The 11,508-nt window shown below is 40.8% G+C and overlaps 1 protein-coding gene across 3 annotated transcripts; it reads right to left on the reverse strand.

Annotated features, from left to right (window-relative positions):
* Window positions 1–1,192: 1,192 nt before the first annotated feature.
* Window positions 1,193–11,425, reverse strand: KIN (Kin17 DNA and RNA binding protein). 3 transcript variants are annotated; one of them, XM_066182681.1, is made up of 13 exons: window positions 11,279–11,425; window positions 10,621–10,715; window positions 9,705–9,748; window positions 9,455–9,577; window positions 8,421–8,602; window positions 7,439–7,487; window positions 7,070–7,127; window positions 4,955–5,075; window positions 4,405–4,455; window positions 3,954–4,022; window positions 3,338–3,437; window positions 2,974–3,074; window positions 1,193–2,111 (listed from the first exon to the last, which is right to left on the reverse strand). In XM_066182681.1, the coding sequence occupies exons 1-13, from the start codon at window positions 11,390–11,392 to the stop codon at window positions 2,049–2,051; spliced, it is 1,170 nt and encodes a 389-aa protein (XP_066038778.1). In that variant the 5' UTR covers window positions 11,393–11,425; the 3' UTR covers window positions 1,193–2,048. The 3 variants fall into 3 exon arrangements, with proteins under 3 accessions (XP_066038778.1, XP_066038777.1, XP_066038779.1); XM_066182680.1 differs by having other exon boundaries at window positions 4,955–5,078; window positions 11,279–11,423; XM_066182682.1 differs by lacking the exon at window positions 1,193–2,111 and adding an exon at window positions 2,199–2,442 and having other exon boundaries at window positions 4,955–5,078; window positions 11,279–11,423.
* Window positions 11,426–11,508: the final 83 nt, after the last annotated feature.

The raw sequence follows: 11,508 nt of genomic DNA on the forward strand, positions 1-11,508 counted from the left end.
TATACTGGCAAGAAATTAATTAGATGAGTCTCAGATAGCCTCCAGCCTTTTTCTGAAAATTCAACATCAGAATGGGCCTTCGTGCAGATACAAATCTTTGAAAGTGGGAAACATTCACACTATATAGAAATAATCATCAGTACTGGAAGTTTCCCTTCCAGGGAGCTTTAGCTCCCAAAAGATCATTTACTTCTCAAGAGCATTCAGCAATGCTTGAGATCAGTAGTGAAACAGAAATACCTGTGTATTTACCAAAAGCTGGATTTAAAATTCTGCTTTCTGAACACCTTATTAAAACTCATTGGTCTTACCCTTTTCAGCAGCCCTAATCTAGGAACGGAACTCGAGTAGCGTCCTTGCCCTTCTCAACTTCGGTTTCCTTCACTTAGGCACTAAAAGCTGGTACAGGATCTTTCCTGCAGCCGTATTAGGATCAATGTGGTTTTGAAATGTGTCTTGACAGTTCCTCTTGGAAGTGACAGCAACTTCCTACATATCATTTATTGCTTCTTTCAACTCATCCATCAGTTCTGGCCTCCACAACATTCTGCAGCAGCCACTTCCCCAGTTCAACCAGTGAGTTACCACTCTCTGGTCTTCCCTACACAACTTATAATTTGTCTACTGTATTTACTGTAATTCATCAGGTTGCAGAATGTCAAGTGTAATTATTTTCAGTGCTACAGAAGCTGCTCTATTCTGTCATTGCCCTCATTACCCTCCTACAAACCTCCTTTCTCTCACTACCTGTTCTCTGGGAGAGGGCAGTGCTGTTTACACAGCCCAGGCTGCACAAAGAGCCTGAATTTACAGACAAGTGTTCTCTGCCTCCAGTTCTCGGAACTCTGCACTCTTTACGCTTGAAAAGACAGCTGATGTCCTGGGTGAGGTTGTTCCAGGCTACCCCAGACAGCAACTGCTTCATTAAACCTCTGCAGACTTCCTAGTTTTGTGCAGGTTTCCTCTAGAAACCACAAATCAACATACCTTTCGAGGCAAGGAAAGGAAAAAGGTTCCAGAGATACACAATCTTCAGGTGATGGGTTTTATTTTGCCCAAATACATTTTGTATTTATTTTCTCTGCCAAATAATGTGGTGCACCAACCTAGCACTTCACTGTGCCCTTTGGTGGACTTAAATCAACTGCTGCCTCAGGCACCAGAAAGATTGGTAAGAAACACACTAGCCTAAGAATGGTTTCTGTTTATTCCTGAAGTGCCTTAGAAATTAAACTTCGTACAAAATGTGACTCCTTTAAAAAAATAAAACAAGTAACGCTATATCATTTAGCATGAGTAACATTACTCATTTAGCAGAGCAACAATGGAAGAAAGGAAAAGGCTTTGGAAAATCAAAAGAGCAACCCCCAATTCATTTCTGCATCCCAAGACACTCCACAAGTAATATCCATGGAGCAGCTCCATATTGAGTCCACATGAAGACAAATTCCATATCAGTACTATCAGGAGCCCTGACAAATCTGCTGGAGGAGCAATGACTTGCATTCTACTATCACTGATCAAAAAAAACCTGGTGACTGCACATAATAAACCAGACCATTCTTACAGCATCCAGGAAATAATCCCTTGCAGCACTGGTATCTTCCTGCTGTTCCCTTAATCCCTTGCCTTGTTCCTGCACCCAGAGGTCCATTTTGGCTCTGGATTGAGAAGTGTGTTGTTTAAACTCCCCTGGCTCCAACACACACTGCTTCCCTGTAGGTAATTCTCTCTTCAGGACCTGCCCACATACTCCAGTTTGCAGCTCTCTGCTACATTTTACAAAAGGAAATTGAAGCAAATATTATAACTTTGATATAAAATCAGATGAAAATTTTCCACTGATAGTATTTCCATAAACATTTTATGTAACAAATCGATAGCTATCTTTAAATAAATCAAGTTTGCTGTTGGTAATGTCTATATACATTATAAATACATACACACACAATTAAAACCCTGACATGGTAGAGTCTTGTGTCTGCCTGAAAGATGTCAGAAAAAAGGTTTTGAGAACCAAAATCTTCTCTGATGCACGATTTAGAACCTCAGGCAAGTTTGGAAACATCTTCATACTGGATATCTTCAACTCTGCGCCCTTTTAAAGGTCCCTGGAGAATGACAGAAAAAAAAATAACATCACAACATAAAACTGTTTGTTTCTTGAATTCTCAACTGGGAGTTTATAGTAGGAGAGGTAAAAGGGATTTGCTCGTGACACAGTGTTCCTTGATTCATAATTTTCAGCCTGACCAGAGAATGTGAAAGGGCCTCAACAGCATCCCAGAGGTCCTTTGATTTTCAGGGTGCTTTTAGTACCAAAGTTCCTCCTCTCATCAGAGCATCTGCACAGTCTCTTCCCAAATCCTCCAGAATCCAGTCTGGGCTGAGTTTGTGCAGTCCTCCTTTGAATGGGATCTAACAGTGTCTTCCTCTTGCAATCTGTGTTTAAGAAGTTTGACTTTGAGCCAATATCCTCGGTGCTTTATCCATCAGTTTAAAGATTGGTTTTGCAGAGCAGAACAAAGAAAGAGCCACACAGACATGGTGGCACGGACTGATTGTTAATCATAACTGTTACCCATAAACAAGACAACAAAAGAGCACATAAAGCCCCACATTCAGCCTGGAAAAGGCAGGAGAAAATTCACATCCTTGCATATTTTGAATTTTTTTACCTTCCCACAAAACAATATCACAACAGCCACGTTCCAAATAAACACACAAAATATTTTCCAAATCTCTTTCAAGTTCAAAACTTGCTAAATTCAGCACCCTAGAATCTTTATAAAGATTCTCTGCAAACAGCAAAGAATTAGCCTGTGGTAGGTGGGAATATGTGGCTGTTGACAGGTGGGGGGTGTACACAGAACTTTGCAAACCACAAATCCCACCTGTGAGGCAGGATGAAGGATAACATGGTTCTTTGTGAAAGTTCTCTGCAAACAAGAGCTTGCAATGTTTGATACTTACCGAGTCAATGGTTATTGTCACTGAAAACCTCTTCTCATTGATGGATTCCAAAATGCCTTCATTTCCCCTGTAGCCACCATTTAATACCATTACTTTCTTGCCTGAAATAAAAACAGGAGAAGAGTTACACAACAGGGTTCCAAACTTCTGTGAAAAATTTGCCCCCATCTTTCCTACTCCTTTAAGTATCTGAAGGTGCTCTAAGGTCTTCACAGCACCTTCTGTTTTCCAACAACCCCAACTCTCTCAGCCTGTCTTCTCAGGAGAGGTTGTGGTACTTTTAAGTGGATAAACTGTACTTTAAAAGAATTGATATATAAGTTTTGCAGTGGCAGAAACTGGAAACAGAAGAAAATAGCTGTACCTGGAGCTGGTATTACAGTTTCTAGATGTGTCTGATCAAGCTTCAGCTTGTCCCCAGAGTCAATCACCTTCACAACTGCTGTGTATTTGTCAATGACTTCCTGTTGTGAAAGGCAGAGGCCAATGAGAAAAACTGAACATTTCTCTCTAAATTTACATTTCAAAATTAACAAACTCTGGCATTATGACCCTGCAATTCTATGTTTCAAAAGCAGCAAAATGCAGGGGCTCCAGCCTGGAGATTTTGTGTGCAGATGAGATCCTGCAGCTTAAATATTAGTGCAGAACTGACTGGTCTTGGGTTAAAATCCAACTGCATTTCTGCTGGTCACGTCCCATGGACACAGGGATTATTCTCCAAGATGAATGTGTTAATAGGGACAAACTATACAGGACAAAACTGTGCATACGAAAGGATCACTGAATAAATTACATGAAACCAATTCAGAGGTTCACTCCCTGTCCAGACTAAGTCCCAATACAGGTGAGGAGACATTTCAGTCCTCAACAGTGCTGTCTTAAGGCTGAACAACCTGCACCATGAAGCAAACCTTCCTAAGGCACCGAATTCCAGAAAAGCCAAACCAATGCTGCATGTGCCCCATGGCCCACCTTACCTTAACAACTGCTTTCTTCTTGTGGTACTTCTCTCCAAGCTTTTTTGTTACAATTTTGACAATGATTTCCTGGGAGATATGAAAGAAGAGAAAAAATAAAATAAAGGGCCAAAATGTGCAAACAACTTTACAATCTAAATTAATAGTACAGCACAGTGCAGGAAGCAAAAATAGCAAAGATGTGGCTTACAGGAAGCTGTGTGTACTGTCAAATTATTGTCTCAAAGTAGCATCTCTCAGGACTTTTTTGGGTTTCTTTGACAAATACAGTTACACTTGAATTCACAATCTAATGTAACAGCCCACAATGATTCAAAAGCAGAAAATGAAAAATAAGTGTGAATTTAGTTTGCAATGTGCTTTTGGATCTTTACACCAATCAACAATGGCTTTAGAAATCCCATTTCTAAATGGCTGGATTTAGTATAATGATAATTCTTAAGTCACTTACAGGCTGTAACCAGTAGTCTCTTCGAGATGTTCTTTTCTTCTCCTCTTCAAGCTAAAGAACAACAACAAAAAATCACCATTTACTTCCTCCTTCCCCTGCAGCTTTCCCATGCCTTTGAACAATTTTGAACCAATTCTCCCATCCCATGTCATGTGGGGAACAAAAAAAATCCCAAAACCTTAAATAATGCTAAGTCAGTACCATCTTGCCTCATAAAAATCGATTTGATGAATCCAGGAACGCATTATAAAATTATGGTGATTTGTATTTTTTTCTTTGCAAGTGTTTCTAGGTATTTTATTCTCTTGCAAAATCTGGATCTTTACTTTCAACACCTCAGTCATCCAGGAAATAGGCAGAGTTGAGCAGCCAGTTTTATGAGGATATGAAACCAGTTTTAGGGGGAAATGAAATTATTTTGCCTGGTAAGAAGCCAAAGTTGGAATTCCACATGAACTGAAGGTCTGAGGTCACTTCAAAGGGATGCTCTGGTGAAGGGAACATTGGCACAGGCACAGGGGCACACAGAAACATCCTGCATGACTATTACCTCCATGATCTCATCCAGTGCAGATTTCTTCTTTTTCTCTTTGCTTTGACCAGAGCTATGAGCTGCTTCTTTTCTTTTAACTGCCCCCTCCACCATCTTCAGTGCATTCTGTCCAAGGACACTGCTGGAAAATAAAGATGGTGTGTTCACAGCAGATCTTATATTCTTTCCCTCTACCAAAATGCATCTGAAGAACTGGCTGTGCAAAAAGGCCTGCTGGTCTGCTTGATTTCAGCTGTGACAGACCCCGCACACCTCCTCCTCTAGAACTGATCTCCTTGGGGTGCAAACTCCATGTCCACTGGGGGTTACTGCTGGCAGTGCAGCAGAATGGACACAGCCCCATGACCAGCTCACCACAGCACAAGCAAAGAGCTGATCAAGGACTTGAGTTCAATGAAGAAGACAAAAGCTGGTCTGCAAATAAAGATTTCAAATTTGAAAGGATAAACTTTAGAGAAGTCACCTGGAGAAAGGAACTCTCAGACATGGCAGATATCTAGAATTCCTTCCTGATAGATATTGAGGCTATCAGGCATTGGGAGAAAACACCTTGCAATCTGTAAAAAAGAGCTCCACACCCAGCAAACAAATGTCACCTGCACAACCATATTCAAAATAGGCAAACAGTCTAAGGATTGTGGAAAACAAAGAGCAATCAGCACAAAAAGTTACATCTCAGAGATGAGGGAACATCTAAGTAAAGTGAGAACTGCCCATGGGCAGCTTCAGTTCAGCCATTTTTATAACAGATATTTGAACACAGTAAAAAAATTTAGGTATTGTTTCAACCTAAAAGATGAAGCCAGCTGCTCTGAGGTGAACAGTGATGCAATAATTAATATGGCCTTAGGACAAATTGCATGTTCTGCCTGTCCTGAGGATATTGGACAAACTCCCACAGGGAAGATACCCCACAGGAATGAAGATACAGGAATTGAAGTAGAAGGAACTTTAAGAGAAAAATTGTATTTCAGAGGAAGTCTGAATAATCATAGAGCTTGAGAAAAAAAAATCACACGTTAAATCACAAATCAAATAGGAAGTACGAAAAAAATCTCATATAGGGCAACATACAATTAAAACATAACAACTGCAGTGTCCATATTTAAAAAGACAAACATATCTAGCTGTGAAGTTACTACACTACCATTTCAAAGCTTACAGGTAAGTATTTCATATATGTTGTGAAGAAATTAGACCACTTGATACATGATTTTACATTTGGCCAAATTTTAGCAGGGACCTGAAGTATTCCTCACTGAAACTATTCAAGTGAGAGTCTGAATTAAGTTTCAGAATCATCCTAAGTACAACTCGATGCTTAGGGATAATTTACAAGTTTTCCTCAAAGCCTGCAATCTGTATCTATTATTGTAAAGAACTGCTTGACTGTCTAATTTTCTGCCTGGCATATATCCCATCAGATACCTTATCTAAGAGCTGAGTGTGATGAGGGGAAAGCTTTCTTTTTACCTGCAATACATTTAATTACAATATTGCCTCACATGAGAAGATGTACTGCTCATCAAACAGTTCCACAGACTGCTGTAAGTCAGTATTATTTGCATTATTGATCCCTTTTGTCCTGCATTGCTTGTGGTTACACGATGACAATTAAATTCCAGAGCTCTAGGAAGATTTATTTCAGGTAGATTTAGCTGCTTAAACGATGACCAGAGAAAGGTATTGTCTCCAATTAGACAAGGCAATCAAACCTTTTAGGAACCAAAATTAACAAGTCACGAATATCCATTCACAGAAGGCAGCTGGGACTAGATAGAATCACTGCAAATGCTTTGGCTGGATCCCTTTCCCACCCTCCATGGAGGGATCTGTAACTGCCTATTACTTTATGGATATCTATCACAAAGCACAGAGAATTCAAGAAGGCTCCTCACAGCTCACACTTAAGATACACCCGCTCAACCATTTTAAAATTTTAAAACAAAACAAACCATGAGGTCACCTAGTAGCCCCTTCTGAATGCCAAGAGAGGATGAGAGATCAGACTCCAAATATTTCAGGACAAGACAAACCTTCCTGTTTATACAAATACCACTGTCAAACAAGTGCTTTGTAACAGTAAGGGTTGGCCTTAAATTCTTTTCTCACCTTGTTTTAGTAGATGCTGCGACTGAAGTACTTGCTCCTTTGTTTAAATTAAATGTAACTAAAAAATAAAGAGACATTACTCTATTTCTATCTTTAAAAATAACTGCATTGAAGGATGTTAACAATTTTTAAAATCTGCAAATAGAAAAAAATCGTGAATTTGAAAATATTTACTAATCTATATCTTGGTTTAGCTTTTAAAATAAACTAAACTTTGTAATACAGAATACTCTGCATTTCCATATTATAGTGCTCTTTATGTCAATGCATTTTATGAAGCACCAAGTAGGGTTCAATGCTCATTTCATCTGAATCACAAAAGCAGCTCCAGTAGGTCCTAGAAAATGACATCCATCAAAAGCTGGTTACCTTTTTCTTCTTCATTTTCTCTGTTCAGTTCAGTATAGACTGGCATTTCCTGCCAAAAAAACCACAAAGCACATTTAAAGAATCAAACAGAAAACTGAGTCAAGTTATCATTTTTTGGTGATCATTGATTAGCTCAGTTTTACAGACTACTGTGAGATTGTTACCAGAAACTGTAATATTCAACCTGGTTTGATTTGTGAAAGATTAAAATTGAAAACATTATCTCATTACATGTTCCTGTGCAAAATTCTCCAATTAACAGAGATGCTGCCTAAACTTGCTCAATTCCAGCACAAAAGGCAAGTGGCCTTGCTGCAGCAGTTTTCTCTATCTGAACCAGCATGATCTGACTGGTTTCTGGACAGACTGATAACTCAAAAAAGGAAATTCTGGTATCTTTCCAATTTTTAAGCACCAAAGGCTCAAACCATTTAATTTTCAATTAGTTTTAAATTAAGAAGCAGGTAATTGCTTACAACAGCATTTAAATGTACCCATCAACACCCAGGATCAAATGGGAGGTTCCAGCCCCAGGTAACAACGTGTATGGGGGTGATGGATGATGCCAAATAAACAGATCCCAAATAACCACACCAGCACCCCCATAACAGAACCTGTCACTATGTGGATTTTGATTAAGCCAGATCCTCCTGGTTGTTTATCTCAATCTCCTCAGTGTACAAGGCACTCAGTGTTATCTGCAGCCCTATTAGCTGTGAAATACCACACATGAAGACACGTCATGCAGGTTAATGGATTGTTTGCACCCCATTTCTAAATTCAAGAGTGATTTTTAAATCACTAATCACTTGAAGAGCAGAAATTATTACTTCCTTAGTACTAATGCAAGCTGGGTACAATGTAACTCCAAGTTAGGAAGCAAAGGAAATACCAGTGCAAGGATTCCAGCGCAACGAATTCCCCACTGACTTAACCCCAAGGAGCTTCGAGCTGAAGGTTCACACAGTGCAATTTTCCTCACCAGTTCTTTCCCCTCCAAACCTCTTCTAACTTGTTGTTCAATGAATTTAGCAGTCTTTTCTTCATCATCGAGGTCCTGTTTCTTCTTCCTCTCTTGTTCTTGCTGCCTGCGGATGGTCTCTGGGTCCCTGTCGATGTACTGGATGTACCAGCCTTTAGGAGTCTCATCAACCTTACAAAGACCTAAAAAGTCAAGGAAAAACAAAGTAAGATTAATATTTACAGTATCAAGATTTTTTTATCCATGTTCACTGTAGCAATGTAGATACTTTACCAGAGACAACATGCCCCTTACTGGGCTGCTAAAATTGACTTTGAATTACCTGTACCATGTGTTTCTGCCCACAGCCACACAGATCTGTTTGGACACAGGCCAGATTACATCACAAAGTGCATGAAGTGTTTTACAATACTTTCCTTATTGAAGAAAATGCTTCCTTTCCACTGTTTTAACAAGAAGACAGAAGTCTAAGATGTATAAATGATACACAGTCATAGTATGGTACTAAAGGAAATACTGCAGCGCTGTGCTATTGTTACTGACTTTCCAAACACTCTGTAACTGCTGTAAGTATCCTGCAGGACAGGGGCACCCAGAGCCAAAGTAAACTGTCACACCACAGTGCCATTTAATCTCTCTTCCTCCCATTAAACACAGATATGCAGATCTCTAGCTTTAGCCCTTCCACTAGGCCAGGAGTGAAAATGAGTGCTTGCTTCTTGACACAGTTTTTAATTTTTAAATGGCAACTGTTAAAAGTTGATTTGGAATTCAGCAACACATCCAGTAAATACAGACCAGCAGATGAAACAAGGAAAGGCTCACAACTGATGTACTTATCCCAGACTTCTGAGAGTTTTCATAAGCAAACTCCTAATGGTTGGCACAGAAATATGTTTGGAGATCTTTTTGTGTATATACAGGAGGGAAAGGGAAGAAAGAAAAAGAACTAACGTAAATATTTACTGATCAATTACCATGAATTCAATTACCCAAAAATTTTAAGACTTCCCAACCCCAGCAGGCACACTCACCTTCTCTCCCCAGCCATTTTGTAAAATCAGTCAGAGTCTCCCATTGCGTGGCATTCATGTGGATGTGTTCTCGATGGCTGATGTATTCATTGTACACAATATTATTGTGCACTCTCTTTGTTCCTAAAATACCGAATTATTATTATTATTATTATTATTATTATTATTATTATTATTATTATTATTATTATTATGTGGCTTGCACTGAACCAACAAAAGACTAAAAACAAACAAACAGCAAAATATTTACCAAATCGCCTCCTGAGCAATTCCAGGAAATCATTTCGGAATTCTCTTAGGGAATAAAAAAAATATTTTTAGTAAAACTTTAACAACTAGGAAGCAATTTTCTGTTGTCATCAACAATGAAACATCTGCAGTATAAACCTGATTATTCTTTTGAGCTGAGCATGATGATATTCAGACAAATTTCCCTTTTTTAGTAGAGCAGGATTAAATGCAGGATGAAACACAATATGATACAAGCACACACCTTAAATCTCCAAGAGATTAACAGCCTCTCAAAGGGATAAAATGGAGCAAAGGAATCTCAACACTTCCCACTAATTGCTGGTGTTTTGTTACCAGGTGTCTCCCCAGGCTGACTGACACAGCACTGGGCAGCACAAAGGGCAGAGAGGTGGATGGGGCAGATGGATCACTCATCTCCCTGCTAATTCCACGGCTGCAGCACAAAGCCTCACTTCAGATTCATGCTGAGGACAGCTCCAGTCATCCCAGCTGTCATGTAGGTCAGCTGGACAAAGGCCTGGGAGAAGCAGGGGGATGTCAGTCCCTCCCCTGGCTTGTTCTCTTACTGTTGTGGCTCTTTTAGCTCGTGTGTGTGTGGCAGTCACTCAGCAGGGACAGAAAGGTGATGTATTTGTAACACAGAGCAACTTTAAACAGGATTAAAACAGAAGACAAAACTGTCAGATTTGACTAAAAATCACGGCTTCCAGAAATCTCTTACCTAAAGTTAGAGGCGGCACTGCCGAAATTTTTAATTACAAAAAGAGCTGACACTAATACGTATCACAATATAAATTAGTGTCATAAATAAATAATAAAGTGTCTTCAAAGGGACGTTATTGGGCCTCAAGGTTGTGGCTGTGCAGACCTGATACAGGGATGAAGATCTGGGCAAGAATATACAGAGGACTTACTCAGAGAAGTAATCCATGAATTGCTGAGGATTTTCAGAAGCCAGCAGCAACTGTCTCTGGTGAGACTCAGACATGCAGTGACACTTGAAGCCATTCTATAAAGCAAAAAAACCACCAAACTTTGCTCGTCGTTGTCTCAATTTGCAACACTCACAGATGAAGGGAGTATTAAAATCCTACAAATAAAATACTACAAGTGTGATTGCAGCTCCCACAATGTCCCCCTCAAAAGCACTGGGGACATTTACAGGGGAGATTGATGGGACAAGAGACAGTGGCTTTAAACTAATAGAGGGCAGGGTTAGATAAAATACTGGGAAGAAATTCTTCTCTGTGAGGGTGGTGAGACCCTGGCACAGGTTGCCTAAAGAAGTTGTGGCTGCCCTGGAAATGTCCAAGGACAGGCTGCACGGGGCTTGGAGCACCCTGGGATAGTAGAAGGTGTCCCTGCCCATGGCAGGGGGTTGGAAGTGGATGAATTTTAAGGTAATCCCAACCCAAACCATCCTGTGATTCCGCGAGATCGGAACTGCCACAAGAGCTGACCCCAACCAAGGGGTCCCGACCCCAGGAGAACCGGGACTGGGGGTCCTCAGCCGGAGATCGGATCGGCCCGAAGGACCGGGGACCCCCCCGCCTCCAGCGCACCCCCACTTACCTCATCGCGGCACTGCTTCTGGCACATCTGGCAGTACCAGCGCAGCTTCTGCAGCCCCTTGGACTTGATGCGGTTGGCGATCGCCTTGGGGCTGAGGAAATCCGACTTCCCCATGGCGCCGGTCCCGTCCCGACCCTGCTGCCGACGCCGCTCCCGCCCCGGCGCCTCTCCGGATCCCGCCCCCTCCGGAAATGGCGGCGGCGCCCTGGAAGCGGATCCCGGCGGGGCGG

Source organism: Chamaea fasciata, unplaced genomic scaffold, assembly GCF_029207755.1.
Source record: "Chamaea fasciata isolate MVZ Bird 193981 ecotype frontalis unplaced genomic scaffold, bChaFas1.0.hap1 SCAF_5, whole genome shotgun sequence".
Classification (NCBI taxonomy): Eukaryota; Metazoa; Chordata; class Aves; order Passeriformes; family Sylviidae; genus Chamaea; species Chamaea fasciata.

What these genes read in the sequence shown, in the direction of transcription:
- KIN (XM_066182680.1), bottom strand. Translation starts at nt 11,392, where the DNA reads ATGGGGAAGTCGGATTTCCTCAGCCCCAAGGCGATCGCCAACCGCATC. An exon ending in AAAATGGCTGGGGAGAGAAG is followed by an intron (nt 8,603 to 9,454) that starts GTGAGTGTGCCT and finishes TTGACTTTTTAG; the next exon opens with GTCTTTGTAAGGTTGATGAG. An exon ending in TGACAATAACCATTGACTCG is followed by an intron (nt 2,112 to 2,973) that starts GTAAGTATCAAA and finishes GTCATTCTCCAG; the next exon opens with GGACCTTTAAAAGGGCGCAG.